We start from the raw sequence: 15,994 nt of genomic DNA, 5'->3' as shown, positions 1-15,994 counted from the left end.
ACTGTCTTGTCTTATGGGCAAACATTATATTCAGTAATATCAAGGACTTGTTGAATGAGCAACACATCCGTTTGATGAATTCATAACTCCTACTACTTAATAATTCACATTGAACACAAAACAGACCTGAACTAAAGCACATTAGAGATATGAAAGTGACAACAATGTGGGTGAGCTGTACAATGTCTTACTGTGAACATGTAGCGGAGGCACAGTTTACCTTAATACAGTGCGACATGGCTAGAGGGTGCCCTTCACTGTAATTCCAGTTGAAAAACAGGATTGCACTGAAGTATTTTTCACATTTGTGAAAGAGAAATGAATGAGATAAATCCCTCTTGCATTCATAATGTTCAGTGTAAGGTGAGTTTTCCATTTCACCTGCCATTTGTTTCCCCTCTCTTTCGGGAAACATACACTCCCTAATGCATGCCAGCAGACTTCATTACACTCCTGCCAAACCATCATTGTGACTCTGTAACCCTGCATCTCATTCAACTGAAACGTCAAAAGCATTTGCTCTGTTGCCTGCTTCTTACCCAAGCCAGGACCCACAGGGGATGAGCATCCAAAACGCTGGCGACTTTCCAATTCAAACAGTATTTTTTCATTTCAATACACAACATGTGAGTATATCAGGAGAGATGTATGACTACTGCTGGGATCAAGCAAAGAGAGAAACCTTGGACAACACAAACATAAGTTTATCGCTACAGTGACTAAAGACAGAGGACTATGTGTTTTGTTTCAGCACCACACGCGACCTCCTGTAAACTGGCTGTTGTTTGCTGTCTCTGAGGGGCATAATACTACACGGCCATGACAGACTCATAACCTTATACACTTGACAGGCAGGTGCGTTTATCCAGGCAAAACATCTTAACAGTCTGCAGGCAGACCCATCAAAGTGTATGTTTGTAAGAACTGTGATCTGTTGTCCGTAATGAGGAGGATCCAGAGGTTCACTGTGTGCGACAAGGCAGGCTATGGGTGAATGGACACAGCTGAAGAGTCATTATGACTCACACAGAGATGCTGAAGAGTAGGAAAGAAGATGAAAGCTGGGTTCTAAGGGAGAGGTTAAAAACTCTCATAAAGTGGAGGACCGAATGAAAAACAAAAACAAATGGCTGCCTAAAACACAGCGAGAACAGACACAGCGAGCATAGTGAGGAAAACAAACGAGTTTCAATACTATTTACCTACTGATTAAGTTTCACACAACATAATTCAAGATACCATTATACTGCAATTTCTCACATGTCGTGATCTGATAATGCAGTATAATGCAGTTTGTCAATTTCACAATCCATTAATTTATAATTTTGCAGTAGAGGCTAGTAAAGGATAATTATGGTCATAATCTATGTTTCAATTATTATCAACAAATCTCAAGAAAAGAAAAGAAATTAATACATTTCAATCCCAAATAAATTCACTATTCTACCTGTTTGAATAATGTTTTGTTTTAAAGAAATGTTTCATAAATTCTTTATGAAACTATATTCATGATCTGTTTCTAAACATTTATGTTCAAAATTATATTTAGTAGGAATATATGGGCTTGGAGCAAACAGAGTAGGGAAGTTGGAAAGTATTAAAAGACTGACTAGGGCATTGGGGAATTTGACCTTGTTCATTAATCTATATAAATAGTTAATTTTGATATATAGTGGTGATTTTGTTAGTGCCCCCAAATCCTCAAAACTTCCAGCTCACTTTATATCAATAGTAGGTCACAAAACACAGTGAGAGGAATAATTGAGGGGAACTATAATGATATACACTCAACTATGGGTATAATTAAAACAATAAACTGGATGAAATAATATTGGGAATAATCGTTTTAAATTTTCTTTAAAAATGCCATTATAGTGAAACAATAACACAGTTTAAATCACAATTAAAATCAAGCAATCCATGTAAAAACATCTACACTTGCCCTCAGCAAATGTATTAAAATGATTTCTGTGAGGAAACAGAATCCAGACCAAATATTATTAAGGAAAAATGTTTCAATTTTGAGCTCACATAACTTTTTCTTTTGGGTATAGCACAGTCAGTATGAACAGCTCTTCCCTTAAGCTAAAAAAAAAAAAAAAAAAAAAAAAAAAAAAAAAAAATTACATAAAATTACAAAAACATAATCCATCCTCTAATCTGTTCTATCATGCAAATGTAGAGCTGAAATCAGCTGTATTTACAATAAAATTTACTTTGTGGAGTTATAAGATGTGACTAATAACTGCATTGTCTCCACAACTGTTAGTCATAAAATGCAACCCTGAATCCATGAAAAAAAAATCCTGCAGTTGCAGCTTGTGTGAGTAGAATTCCCTGTTGCACTATTGCCTCATAGAGACGGTGCCTTCAGCTCTTCCAACCCTGAAAACACAGTCTTGTAAGATGGCATATTGCAACCGTCTTGCCTGAGCTTGAGCTTATTATTTGTGATGAAGGAAAGTAGTCTTGTGAAATCTTTTCATAGATGCCGTTTCATTCTAAAATCTTACACTAAGTCTCTGTCTTTTTATAGAGTGAGAGCTGGAGTTATAGCTGATTTACTGGACAAGATGATCCAACAGTCTCCTTGCTAAAGGCCTGGGGTTGTTTCTACAAGAGCTGTTAACTAACCAGCCAATTTAAGAGCAACTCCCAAGAACATTTCCTAATTTAAAGGCTCTTAGGTTTTGGAGTAATTCATGAAGTGTTTTAGCACTAAACATTTCTCCTTTTAATTGACCTCTGGATGTACTGATTGTTATTAAAATTATTTAATATAACCAACATAGGTCTTTTAATCTGAGTCGTTAATGAACCCAAACTGTTGATGTGAAAGTTGTTGATAGAGGAGCTGGATCCTCAAAAGTCTACATTTCTGGACTGAAAATGGGACAAGCCGACACAGCCTATCCCATTTCAAAGACTTCTCCAAATGCAGCCAAAGAAACAAATGCTGCAGTTTCCCACGATCCATTGTGTAGTGGCTATTATTTCAATAAAAACAACCAGATCCTTGTGAGCTTTTAAACCAGGACATATTTACAAGGTGTGAGTTTGACTCAGACTCAGCTTTCTAGGATTGTGATGTCATGTGTGAATGAAAAGTTTTTGGATTGTAAATTATAGTGTGAACTAGTGCAAAACACTAGTTCTGCTGTAAACACTCACATGACAATGCAGCGTATTCTAGATGTGAAACGGGTTGATTAGATGAGTGAGAACAATTCCAGATTCGTGGAGAAAGCTATTACCAAATTCCTGAATAAAAGACCATTAAGCCACAGCAGAGTACACGAGCACCTGACAGTGAAACAGCAGAGAAGTCTCTCTAAACAAAACTCAATTTATGGACAAACAAAAGCAAGACAAACACTGGTATTCTCTAACATGTCAATCAGTGGCAAATATGTGCACCACCTGTACTTTCCTAAAAGCAAATCTTTGTACAAATGCATCAAAGCAAATATACAGTATAAGGTGACCGTGAAACTCAGAAATTCAATTTTGGAATTTTTACTATACAAATCCATTTGCAGCTGGCCTTGAGAGAGTGCCAGGAGACTGGCAGGTAGGACTGAATACATTTCACTGCAACAGCATACAGAGAGCCAAGTTTGAATCTCTGCTGTGGAGAGAATCTGCCTCTGCTCCACCTTCAGGCCACCAGCACACTTTATCTGGAAGAGCCTACTGTTGTTGTGTGAATAAATATTCTCTGTGATGATGATCCACATGTCATACCACATGTTCCCCCAACAAACATCTTCTCACACAACTCACAACTCAGGACCACATTTCCACTGCAGGACTGGTGAACTAAAGGAAAGTCACAGTTTTTTTCTAGGCTTCCATTTTTCTTTTCTTTTCTTTCTTTTTTTTGCAATTTTAATTTAATTTTTCTGTCTTGTTTGCACAGATTCTGGATGTGAAGTATGGAGGGGGCTCCACCTCATTGTATAATCCTCTATTGTATAATGATAATGGAGCTGAACTTCGATGAAATATCACACATAGCCACTGGTGTTCCTTAATTATTCCTCTATTCTGTATTACTTCTCTACTTGTAGATGTAAAATGTGAAATAAAATAAAATTTTATTATTTAGTTTTATAAAATGATGTGAAGGCTACACAAGTATGAAACTGTCATGTCTCTTTTAGGCGGTTATATCACGTGAATGTTAAAAGGCTCTGTGGGGCTCAAAAATGGTGAAACATTATTACTTTCATTAACTGATAATAAACTATAAATACATGCCCTGGCCTCAACTTGATTCTTTGAATTGTACTTTGAAATTGAGTTTCAGACCTCCCGATTATCTATTGTGGGTTAATATGCCCATAGTCTAACAATATCATACTTCAGAGACTGAAAATTGACTGAGGTGACAGAAGTTTAATGTGGGAACAGTTGGGGCAAAGAAATGAAAAAGATGGAGAGAGAGTTTACAATTGGTTTAGCCGGCTAGTCTGCCTGCAGTGCTCACACATTCTGAATATAAAATCTAGTCTAGTCTTTTTTTTGCCTTGAAATAAAAATAATTTCTTGTTTTCTGGAGGATCACTGAGCATGGTCCCATACTTGTGCTGTCAGTCATCCCTAAGAGCAGATGGAGTAGCCACACTGCTGGTGATCTTAACAATGCAACGTCCAATTTGTTACAATCCAGCAGGGGGCTGCATATAAATTTCCCTTTTGTTCTTAAAAGGGAGCTCATATTTTAACACAGCCACTTATGATCAACAACTTCCCTATACATTACTGTGAACAATGTGTAGCATCATTAACCCCGATGAAAGACCTGTATAAATGTCTGGGATGGGATCAAACATTATCTTTTTGCACTCTTTTTGAACAATATATTGCCTAATTTTCATTCGCCAATATAGTGTCTGTGCCCCTTAATGTCAGACCTGTGGACTTGTGCCAGGATTCAAATTCTAATCTTCTCAGTGTAACATCACTGCAACGATAAGATCAGTCTTCCATCTCAGCTCTTCCGCTGTCTGTCCAGTTCCTGTCTGATCTGTCTCTTTCTCTGTCTCCTCTTTCTCAAAGACACAAAGACGGATACACACATAAGCCTGCACACACATTTTCCCTATTACGCAATATACGCTATATGTTGAAGATATGACTCCAGAGAGCATCCCACGTCAGATGTAAAAAGAATAAAATATTAACAGCTGATGACTGTAGAAATCAGGCCAAATGGCACCTCCCTCCCCAAGCTCTCTTATTACCAGGCACAGCTACAGACAGCCAGCAGTTCTGGACCATTATAAGCCCTTAAAATGAGGCCAGCATGCAGTCTACAGTTCAACCTAAGAACAATTTCCTTCTGCCAAGTTATTTTGTTTAGTCAACTATGAGACAAGGCTTTGAGACCAACATTGTATTTCACAAGAACAAAATACAGAGTTGTGGTAAAACAGGATAAATCTACAGCTATGCTAATTACCACAAAAAAATACCATTGAGGTTGTTGAGACTGTCATTAGCTTTGCAGGTACTTGGTTATAAACCAAAGTATTGGATAAATTCAAACTTTGACCTGATGATGACGCTACATGAAAAGTCAGGGGATCAGTAAAGTTAAAATGTATCATATGAGGACTGTTAATGTCTGTACAAGCTGCCAATCCATCCACCCAATCTATTTAATTGATATTGAGATATTTGTGAAAAATACATGAACAGTTTGACCTGTAGGAGGTAAAAGAGGAAATGTTAAGATATTACCAAAGTAAGGACGCAGGATTCATCCCATGGGCACCATGAATGTCTGTACAAAATGTAATGCATTCAACAGCTGTTGAGATATTTCAGTCTGGACCAAAGACCAACTGATTGAAACTGACATCTCTAGAGACATGGCGCTAGCATGGCTAGAAATAGATGTTAATGATTAGGTGTATAATACAAATATTCTTTTACCCATAAATCAACCTAGTCTAAGAAACCTATAGCCACCACACTCTAACCCTAACCCCAGATTGAGAACCTCTTACCTATACCTTACCTTACCTACATACCTACTTCCCAACATCACTCAGTAATTCCTAAACTCACTACAGGTTGAAAAGAAGCTGTCAAGTTTAAAAAGGCTTTAAGGAAACATGCACCTCTTGAAGTTTAACTTTGTCAACTTCTTGTCACCTACTGTTTTTTTCAGTGGTAACGTAGCAACAACTGCTCAGTAGCATACTTACTAGCGCGTGGCCTGGAGCATTGTGACTGGCATTTTTAAACTGTGCTCTCTGACTGTCACCTTAATCACATAAACACAACACGAAGGTAGGAATAGAGTCAAGCAGAGCAGACTCACACACAAACCCCACTAACAGCAACAGTATACACTAAATCATAAAGCCTAAACCAGACAAAGCTTATTATGCAGGGCATACATGGTATATCTACTTTGTCACACTGATTTTAAGAATGTAAAGCTGAGTAAGGATTAATGCCAGACAGACTGTGTAGTCAAGCTGGTGTGAAGGATTTCAGGATTTCAAGTGATGGAAACACACATGCATGCATATAGTAAAGCAGGATTAATACTGTATGTTTGACACTGATACCGATATCAATATTTGAGTGTTTAAAAAATCTGTCAGAAAATATGTATACTATCTGACAACAGTCATTTTTAACTCTTTAACCACCACTTTCTAATAAGCCACTCAAAAGGAGATCTTAAGTCTTAAGGTTAGAGCCTAGGTCAGTCAAAGCCATTAATAAAAACAACTTTTTGGCTGCTAGGTTGTAAAGATTTCTTTTGCTGGTGAGTCAGTAACAGTAAAGTCATTCAGAATGTCATTAATAAAGGGTCACCAGTAAATGTCTAATGAGTCAGCAGCAAAAGTCAGTCCATAATCTGCTATTAGAAATGTTAGCAATAATTCAGTCTAATACACATTTAATTAATTGATTTGGTCCAGATGCTCTGCAACTGTTTTCCAAAAGGTTGTACAGTGTCCCATTGGAAGGTACCTCTTGACTGACTAAAGCTAAAAACTTAAAAAGTAGGTGTGATGTTGGGGGAGGATAAATAAAGGGATGATACTGAAAAGAGGTTATATACCATTAACTACAACCAATGAACACTTAGTAAAAGGAAACTTATTACATTTTTGATAATTGATTCCTTAAGTTTGGTTTTTCAAGAATTGTGACCAATTCAATTAACTGCAATTCCTGGCAACTTACTGGCAAACATGAGATGATAGCAATCTGTGATGAGCTAAAATTGACCAATAACACTGGCCATGCCAAAAACATACATATAAAGCATTTTATCTGCCATGTGCATCAGCTCAATGAGAGTGAGCTGGCATATCTTGCCAAAAAAGCACAGAGGTCCAGTCACTTCATGTAGACATGCAGCAAAGGCCTTATCAGCTCAGTCCGACAGTAATCAGCGACTGGGGGTGGCAGTCAGTGTTTCTGCCAGTGTCGTCACTTTAGGGTCCCTGTGTGGAGCGTTTTATGACTTCATTACTGGCACTTAGACCTGAGAACAGTGTTAACCCTGCCCCACAGTGCTATGATGGACTGCCGAGTTGAGTGGCTTTGACAGGGAAGTCCATATGGACACACTTCCTTTAGCCCCTCTGTCTGACTGTCTCTCTGGGGGTCTGACTAGGTGGCTCTGTCACTGCTCTCTTAGAGCCACCTGTGTGGCTTTAAGTCTACTGCCGCGTCTGTCTTTTAATTGACCTCTCCTGCTCACTGAGGAAAGACATATAAAAATATCTACAATGTCACTCGTGCATGAAGACAGACAGATGCAAAACAGACACGCGTACACACACCTGGGTCATCATATACAAAGACCAGTGGAGTGTGTGTGTGTGTGTGTGTGTGTGTGTGTGTGAACGACCATATAGGTTGGTTGTCCCTACCTTCTGATACAACCCATAGGAGCGTCTCCTGAAATAGCAGTCCTACAGTTATCGTTATGGTTACAATAATCACAAGCTTATGGAACAGTCAAAAACTACTTTTTTTGAGTTTAGGAGAAGATCATGGGTTTGGGATAAAACAAGTACTTTGTTAACGGTAGACGACTTTTGTTGTCATGGTTACGATAATCCAGAATGGTCATAGATAAAAGAAACAATGAGTATTGGTTTCAAATGGGAAATGGACAGAGGCCTCCCATGTAAAAGTCCTATGTTTTGTTGACCAATCCATCCACCTGACCTCCGCCTAGCTCGGACTTTATTGATTTTTATGCTGCGTCACCTGACTACCTCCTTTGGTCCCGTCATAATTAGTAATAATATAATAAGATGCCTACACAGATAACCTATGGGGTCATTTTTTCAGATAAGTGAGACTTGTTCAGGGATGTATGTGGATGTGTGTGTCTTTGTGATTGTGCTGATGAGTGGGTTGGACTGTAGACAGATAGACACACACAATCACAACTGATGATCTGACTGGTCCTGAGGCTGACAAACGAATGTCTTGCTCATGGAGAAGCTGTACTGTCATCTGATGCTCTAGTTTGCACTCATTAACAAGCACCCATGACATCCTCGTCACCCATTACATCAGGATCACTTTTAAAGATGGGCTTCAAGGTCAGAATCTGAGACAAGGAACTGGACCACACCACTGTTTTCATGCTGACTCTGTGTTCTTATCACTGTCATGGTATATACTTATTACACAATGACAACATCAGAGAAATTAAAATATTCTGCTACCTTCTGAGATGTGGCTTTAGGGCATGACTATTTTGAGACAAGTAAAAACCTAGCTTGGGTGGAAGCAAAAAACTGATTAGAAAGAGGTGGGGACATCCTATGAAGAGGGGAAATCAAGTGCGTAACTCCTATTGCAGATGATTTGTTGACTTAGGCCATAGAAAGTTGTCGTGTCATTCCAGATTTTTCAGCCCCACTTGGCACTAATCAGACCCACATTCAACCTTATATTATGTCTAAATCTACATGTAGCTCACCAATGAACTCTCAGTAATTTGAGGCCTTGTCATTTGTCTGAACAACAGAAAGACAGCTGATGAAAAGACAGACCCTTCAGCCCACTCAGCGGCTGCAAATCTGTATTATACTCACAAAAGGTTATGGCACTTGAGCAACCAGAGTGGAGAACATTTTTGAGAAATTTTATGGGGCAATGTGTAGCGGAATCAGTCCTCAACTTAACAGATATTCTCTTAGAGTCGTGGAGATTAAATACAAGAGTGATTTTAGTTGCCAAAGACTGAAAATGTATCGCTATTTCAAAACAGTGCTGCCTCACTGAAACATGACTGTAACCACTGAATATCTCTGGTATTGAAAACAAAAAACAAACAAACAAAACAAAAATGTCAAATTAGAATAAAACAATAATGCCAGCTTGCTTGCCATTACAACCGAAGAAGCCATTTCAATGAACAGTGAAATGTCTAAAACTTAAAAACAAAAGTCAAGTGGATAAAAGTCTTGGTTGCTGTCTTTGCTGCTGCTGTTTGTGAAATGGAGTATCAGAAACTATTATTATATCTTCTTAAAGGGATACTACAGCAATCTGGTGTTGTGCTTTCATGAAGGTGGGAGACAGGGCACTCTGATCATGGGTTTAAGAAACAATTGCAGCGACTGAGACTGGGAACTGTCACTCTCTTGTGTAGTTAATGCCCACACCAAGTCCAAGCCAGAAGTCTCCAAGCCCAAGCCGATAAAACCCAAATGACATCATCTGGTGTATTTTTCTCATACTTGACAAAGCTCCTTGATAAGCCACAGAAGACTTTATATAGCTCTTTTCACAGGCTGAGTAGTACTCCTGATGACTAGTAAATTTTAACATGTAAAACTGGTGGTATGCTCCTTTAAAATTCAAGAATAGTTTCATTGAAGCGTTTCATACTGACTGTTGCTGAAGAGAGTCATTCATCACATTTCCTTTAGCAGATTAATGGAGGTGAATCAACATCATTTATAATCAGTGCATTGATGCAGGGAATGAAGCATTGTGATGATAGGTGTATTGTGGGTTTTGGGAATGTTCTATGAAGCACATATTTTCACTGACAGTGTATGAAAGTGACAGATCTATATAGTTTCTCAAGAATAACCATAACAATAATAGATGACAAATTGGTGTTTTGTGCAATAATGGACCTAATAACAGGTCATTTATTTATTTCAAGCCAAGAATGGAATATGGATCCACGTGGCTAAACCATAATATTTTGGGGTTTGTCAGGCTTCACAATTTACAAAGTGATTTTCCATTTAAGGCTAATATAACATTGCTCAGAACTTGGGTGTCACACAAATGAACAGTCTTCCAATATCTAATCTCCAGAGTAGAAAGATGATTTCTGTGGCAAAGGTCTGTGAGTTATTTTTAATAAACACCAGAGACAGACAGGCTTTTTTATGGCTGACTCAACTATTGGCATTAATTATTGGTTTTGCATTTATATTGCAATCCCCTGCATGGAGATTTTCCTTGGTTAAAAGCCACTTGGAGGCAAGCCAGCAGGCATTTAAGAGACAGTGTTGTTGTTTGAAATAAATGAATCCAGATGAGGATAAAAACATTAAGGCGTTAGAGTCCCTCGTCTCTTTCGATTTTTAATAATTTCTTCATCTTAACTGTGAAACTTAAATGCAATGGAATTTAAACAAGACTAGGTATAAACCTAGTATATGGCTGTACCATGTATGGGTGTGAACCATGGGCTAAGGTCTACGCCTCTTGTTACAGTCAGCCACCTTGCCGCCCTGGTTTCCTGGCTACTTGGGAGCTGCAGGGAAGTGGAGTTGTGCTTCCAATTCACTGAGCGTAGCCTCCATTACGGCACACAAACTACTTTTATTACAAAAACTAGCAGATCTGAAAAGCATGTGAACAACAGAAACACCAGCAACCAGAAATGAGACAATACGCTTCATGCAGCACATCAGCAAAAAAAGCCATGCTAAGGTGTAAAAGGTTTCTGTCCACTGAAATGCCAGAGGGCTTATAATCTGAAATGGTTAAAGGAAGTGTTAGGTTTGTAGTAATGCATAATGTAGTAAATGGAGTGGATCAAAACAAGGCATTGTACCAAAATAGCACTATGACCAATTATACATATCAAGCAAAGGGATTTAGAAAATAAAGGCCTGTTATCTTCAGAAGTTGAGGTATGTAAAGGTCCCCCTCCACTGTTGCGCTCCAGCCAAAAAGTCTCTAGTGACAAATGCACTAAATAGCAGGATGTAAACACCCCTCTAACAGAAACTGCGCGAATTCATGCTGAAAGAGCAACAGCCAGTGAGGAAAATCCTAGTCAGTGACGGTAGACAGAAAACAACCTGAAAGAACGATGAAATATGAATAATGGAATAACTAGTATGTTGCATAATCTGCAAACCACAACAATGATCAACTAAGACCCAGAATGCTATTTGTGTAAGACCAATAGATGTGGTAAGACACAGTGTTTGAAGTGGCAATATCTTTTCTTTTTTTTTTTTTAACTGGAAACAGAAATTTGTATTGAATAGAAATTAAACTTATACTGTACAGACTTGTACATAAAGAGAGTTTTATATATAATGAGTAATATGTCTTTTATCTTACTAAATTATCACACAGCAAGCAAGCAAAGCTAAAGTTTTAAAATGCAAACAAGGTTCAACCACTTGCAGTCCAATACACAAACAGTCCTTACTCATAAACCTGACATGTTAATGTGACAACATTCACATGGATGTTTACTCTGCAGACCTCACATTGCTCTGAGAATGTGCAGTCAGTGAGGCTTTGTGTGGAAGAAGCTTTAAGAGTTTTAAATAATTTGAAAGGGGAGCAGAAACTGAACAACAAAACCCAACCAGGTCACTCATTAGGTACAAATGGCTGAGGTTTATGTCAATTATAAAAAATTATAATATGTATAGTGTCTGTATAACTCCTTCTATTCTTAGATCTTTAAGGGAACCAGAAATTGAAGGGGACCTAGTAACATTTCAACAAGTCTTCCAACCTAAATAACCATATAGGTTGTTTGTCCGTACCTCAAATACAACCGAAGGAGCATAAAAGCAGCGTGTGTACCTAAGTGACATTTTGTCCTTAGTTATAGTAAAAAATAATAAAAAATAAAAAAAACATCCAGTTAATGTTATGGGATGGTCACAGTCTGGTAAGGTTTCAGCACAAAAACTACTTTGTTATGTTTAACTAAAGATCATGATCTAAGTTCAAATAAGTATTTCCTTAAAGTAGGAGGTCTTTTGTTGCCATTGTTCCAAAAACAAACATGCTGTTAAGATTGTGTTACCTTCATGATTAAAAGAAACAACAAGAATCAAAACAGGAAACAAACAGTGGTCTCCTGTATGAAAGTCCTGTGTTTCCCAGACTTCCGACCCAACTTACACTGCAGCACTCAGCAGTTATCATTAGACCCTATTACAAAAAATATGACTAGGACAGTTTTCTTGGTTTTTCTTGGGCTGAGAATTATGTAGCCATACCCTAAGGATTTCCTTTAATTATTTTACATTTTGCAGACAATTGCATCTAACAAAATGGTTCTTTGTTGATTCTGCGTTGTGACAATTAGATGGCACGTTTCAAGCAAGCCTGGTCAACCATGCCATTCCCGTGTTGCTGTAGAGAGTAATACTGCTGACTTTGGAAATGGTTGGTTTTGGTCTTGCAACAGAAGAAGAGAGTAGGTGCAGTTTACTGAAAGCAATTTCACCTTATCAGTGCTGCAGAAAGGTATGTGGTTTGTTGTTGGAAGGCCTAAATCACTAAGGTGTTAGTGATGGAAGGTGCTCACTACTGCAATATATAACTTTGGCTATGGCTCCACTCATCTTCAGCCCATTTTTGTCTGAAATCCAAGCCAAGTTTCAATGTAGGCATTCAGCCTATACAGAGAAAGCTTCATTACATCCACTGAAACTTATCAATGCTGCCATGATTTGAAAAACAACTCTTTAAAGACCTGAGAGGTTTCAGGGTTAGATATGCCTTAGCGCTACTGCCAACCCAATATATTTTTAGAAGTCAGTAGGTGTTTTCAGTCCAGCATGGTGTACTGCAACTGTTAACAGTCTTGGAAACTTCACAGATGACAGAAGACATCAGATGGAGTGCAATGACTTCCTGTTTTCAAATCCAATATCCATGAAGGTGCCCTTTTGATGCCCTCAGTCCACCTATTTTGCCTTTTCTTGCCCACTTTGCTTATTTCCTCCCAGCCAGCTGGATATCACTTAGTTGTATGTTGGATTCTTGTTACCTGAAACATGCCCTCTGAATGTGTGAGCCTTATTGAGTAAGTTAATCTTTTCTAATCCCTAAAGAAGCTTGAACAGTTTAAGTGACATTAACTGTGACTTAAAGCTGTTTTCTTTTTTTGCTCTAAATAAGGAAGAAATGTATTACATCATGTTGGCTTGATCCTGACTTAAAGACTGGAGGTGATACTGCGTTATGTTAAATCCATCAGTGCTATATTATGTCAAATAGCTCAGGCTTGCTTTTTTCACCAACAGCGTTTGTTTTGAGCGCATTCTTTTTTCATATACCATCATACACCAACACTACTGTATCTACACAAGCCTGTTCTAAGACCTTAAATCATACTTTGGGCACTGAGGAGATTAAAAACAAGGAATCATGGAACCTTGTTGAACTAAATTTATCCAAATTACTCCAGCAGCTGAACACACTCATGCTGTTCTTTCTACAATGAAAATCAAATATTGTTCAGAACGTTTGTTCCAAGAGCCTTGCAGAATTTCCCACAAATATGTTGCACTTGCAGGTTGCTTTGCTTTCAGTGGTTCATCCCGAACCAGCTCCATGGGGTTTAAGTCTGGAGACTGGCACTGGTTCTGGTCTTCCATCATGTGAAGCCACCATTCGCTCATTTCTTTTCCTCAAATGTTTTGGGTCAATATCCTGCAGTAGGATGAACCCCTGACCAACCAGTCTGCCTTCTTTTTTTACTTGCTTTTTTCTCACCATTCTGATATTTACAATATACAGCACTACTTCTTGCAGCACAGTATTGTCCTAATAATGCATCAGAGGGTAACACGGTTTATTCAAACACTGTTTTTGTACAGACAGGTTTGTACGTCATCAGCAAGAGTTGGCGCAGCTGTAGAAATGGTTTGCATTAACTTTCAAGGCTTCATTTAGTGTTCTAAAACTTTGATAACTTCTGTAACTTGTAACTTATTCAACATTTTTGCCGATTGCTTTGGCTTCCGAGTGGGCACCAGTTGTCAATGTAACATTAGAAAGACATCAGAGAGACGTTACATTTTAGTTTGAAACGAAAATCAGGTTGTCGACAAAACCTAACAAATAAACATTGAGATGTTTAGTAGACGATGGTTTTTGCTGATGACTAGATAGTCAGTGTCTAATATGTCAAGATGGTGTTGGCATTAGACATGTTGAAGTCGTTGGATTTTGGTTACTGAATAACACAACTTAAAAACAACAAAATATCAATATCAGCTGTCATCAGTAGAGGGATTTCTAATGATCTTGCGTTTTTGGGTTTTAATTACAAATAAAATTTGTATTGTATGTATTGTATTGTATGTCTTAAAATTATTCAATTTTTACTCTTTAAAATATTATTTTATTGAGTGGTGTACTTTTCACAGGACTAGATATGAACTGTCCAATACTTGTGTTTGAATTTATTTTAAACTTAGATTAATATCAACAGAGTGTGTGCAAACTACATTAAGCATTCACTATTCACTAAGACCTGCAATTTCTTTTTTTAACCATGCACTGAAGCACATATTCATTTCATCTCCAGATGCTTTAACAGGAACCCTATTAATTGAATAGTGTTTAGGAGAAATCAGTCACCAGGGTGGTTACCTCAAATTAATAAGGTTGACAGCATGTAATTTGTCCAACCAACCATCAGTAATATGTCTGCTCCTGGTTTTCCTGTGGAATTAACAAATATTTTTCAAGGCTGCAACTACATTTGAATAATTAACTTTCTGTCTTGTTAGTAAATATTTTCTGCACACACACACACAGACATACACAGACATACACACACACACACACACACACACACACACACACACACACACACACACACACACACACACACACACACACACACACACACACACACAAACGCACACACACAGACTTCATTTATCCCAGCCTTTTCAGCAAATAAGTTCAATGAGCTGCCTACTGAAAATTGTGTATACAGCTGGTCAGATATTCTTATTCAGGCAATACACATACTGTGCCCCCAGTCACGTCAGTGAAGGAGAAGACCTGCTGTTGGGATATTGAACTGTTGGCAGTTGGTCTTAGACCGTAATATGTACCGAGGGAGTTCTCACACATCGTTGCCATTGTTGTCCAACCACGAGCAGAGCCTGCAGTCGCGTTTGACGTCATTCACGAGACTGTTGCGAGAGTACAGACCCAGCACCCTGGTGCATTCATTGCAATATCGGGGGATTTTAACCATGTCACTCTCACGTCTCACCTGACTGGCTTTACTCAGTATGTTGACTGTCCCACAAGGGAAAATAAGACACTTGATCTGTTGTATACAAATGTCAAGGAGGCCTACACTGCTTCAACTCTACCACCACTTGGCAGATCAGATCATAATCTGGTTTTTATTCAGCCCTCCTACAAGCCCTGTGTACTGAGGCAGGCTGCAACCACCCGCTCATTCAGGAACTGGACCCTGGAGGCCAGTGAGTCTCTAAAAGGCTGTTTTGAGTGCACAGATTGGAATGTCCTGTTGGAGTCACAGGAAAATGATAAAAGCAAGGGCCCTGACTTTGACACAATGGTTGAATGTACCACGGACTACATTAACTTCTGTATGGACACTGTAATACCAGCAAGGACTGTACACTGCTTTCCAAACAAAAAACCCTGGATCACCAGGAACATCAAGACCCTCCTAAACCAGAAAAAGGAGGTCTTCAGGGATGGAGACAGGGAGAAGCTC

The 15,994-nt window shown here is 38.4% G+C and overlaps 1 protein-coding gene across 1 annotated transcript in view; it reads right to left on the bottom strand.

Moving 5' to 3' along the window:
• The window catches only part of LOC111238348 (synaptotagmin-7-like), a 68,202-nt gene extending 54,322 nt beyond the window's left edge, over positions 1 to 13,880 (bottom strand). Inside the window, exon 1 of the mRNA XM_022767801.1 lies at positions 13,793 to 13,880. Within this exon, the coding sequence (XP_022623522.1) occupies positions 13,793 to 13,880 (88 nt within the window). The remainder of the gene's footprint in view (positions 1 to 13,792) is intronic.
• Positions 13,881 to 15,994: the final 2,114 nt, after the last annotated feature.

This window comes from Seriola dumerili, unplaced genomic scaffold, assembly GCF_002260705.1.
Source record: "Seriola dumerili isolate Sdu_G_001 unplaced genomic scaffold, Sdu_1.0 BDQW01001299.1, whole genome shotgun sequence".
Lineage (NCBI taxonomy): Eukaryota > Metazoa > Chordata > Actinopteri > Carangiformes > Carangidae > Seriola > Seriola dumerili.
The sequence above is the reverse complement of the archived record's forward strand: the minus strand, read 5'-3'. Positions and strand labels throughout refer to the sequence as shown.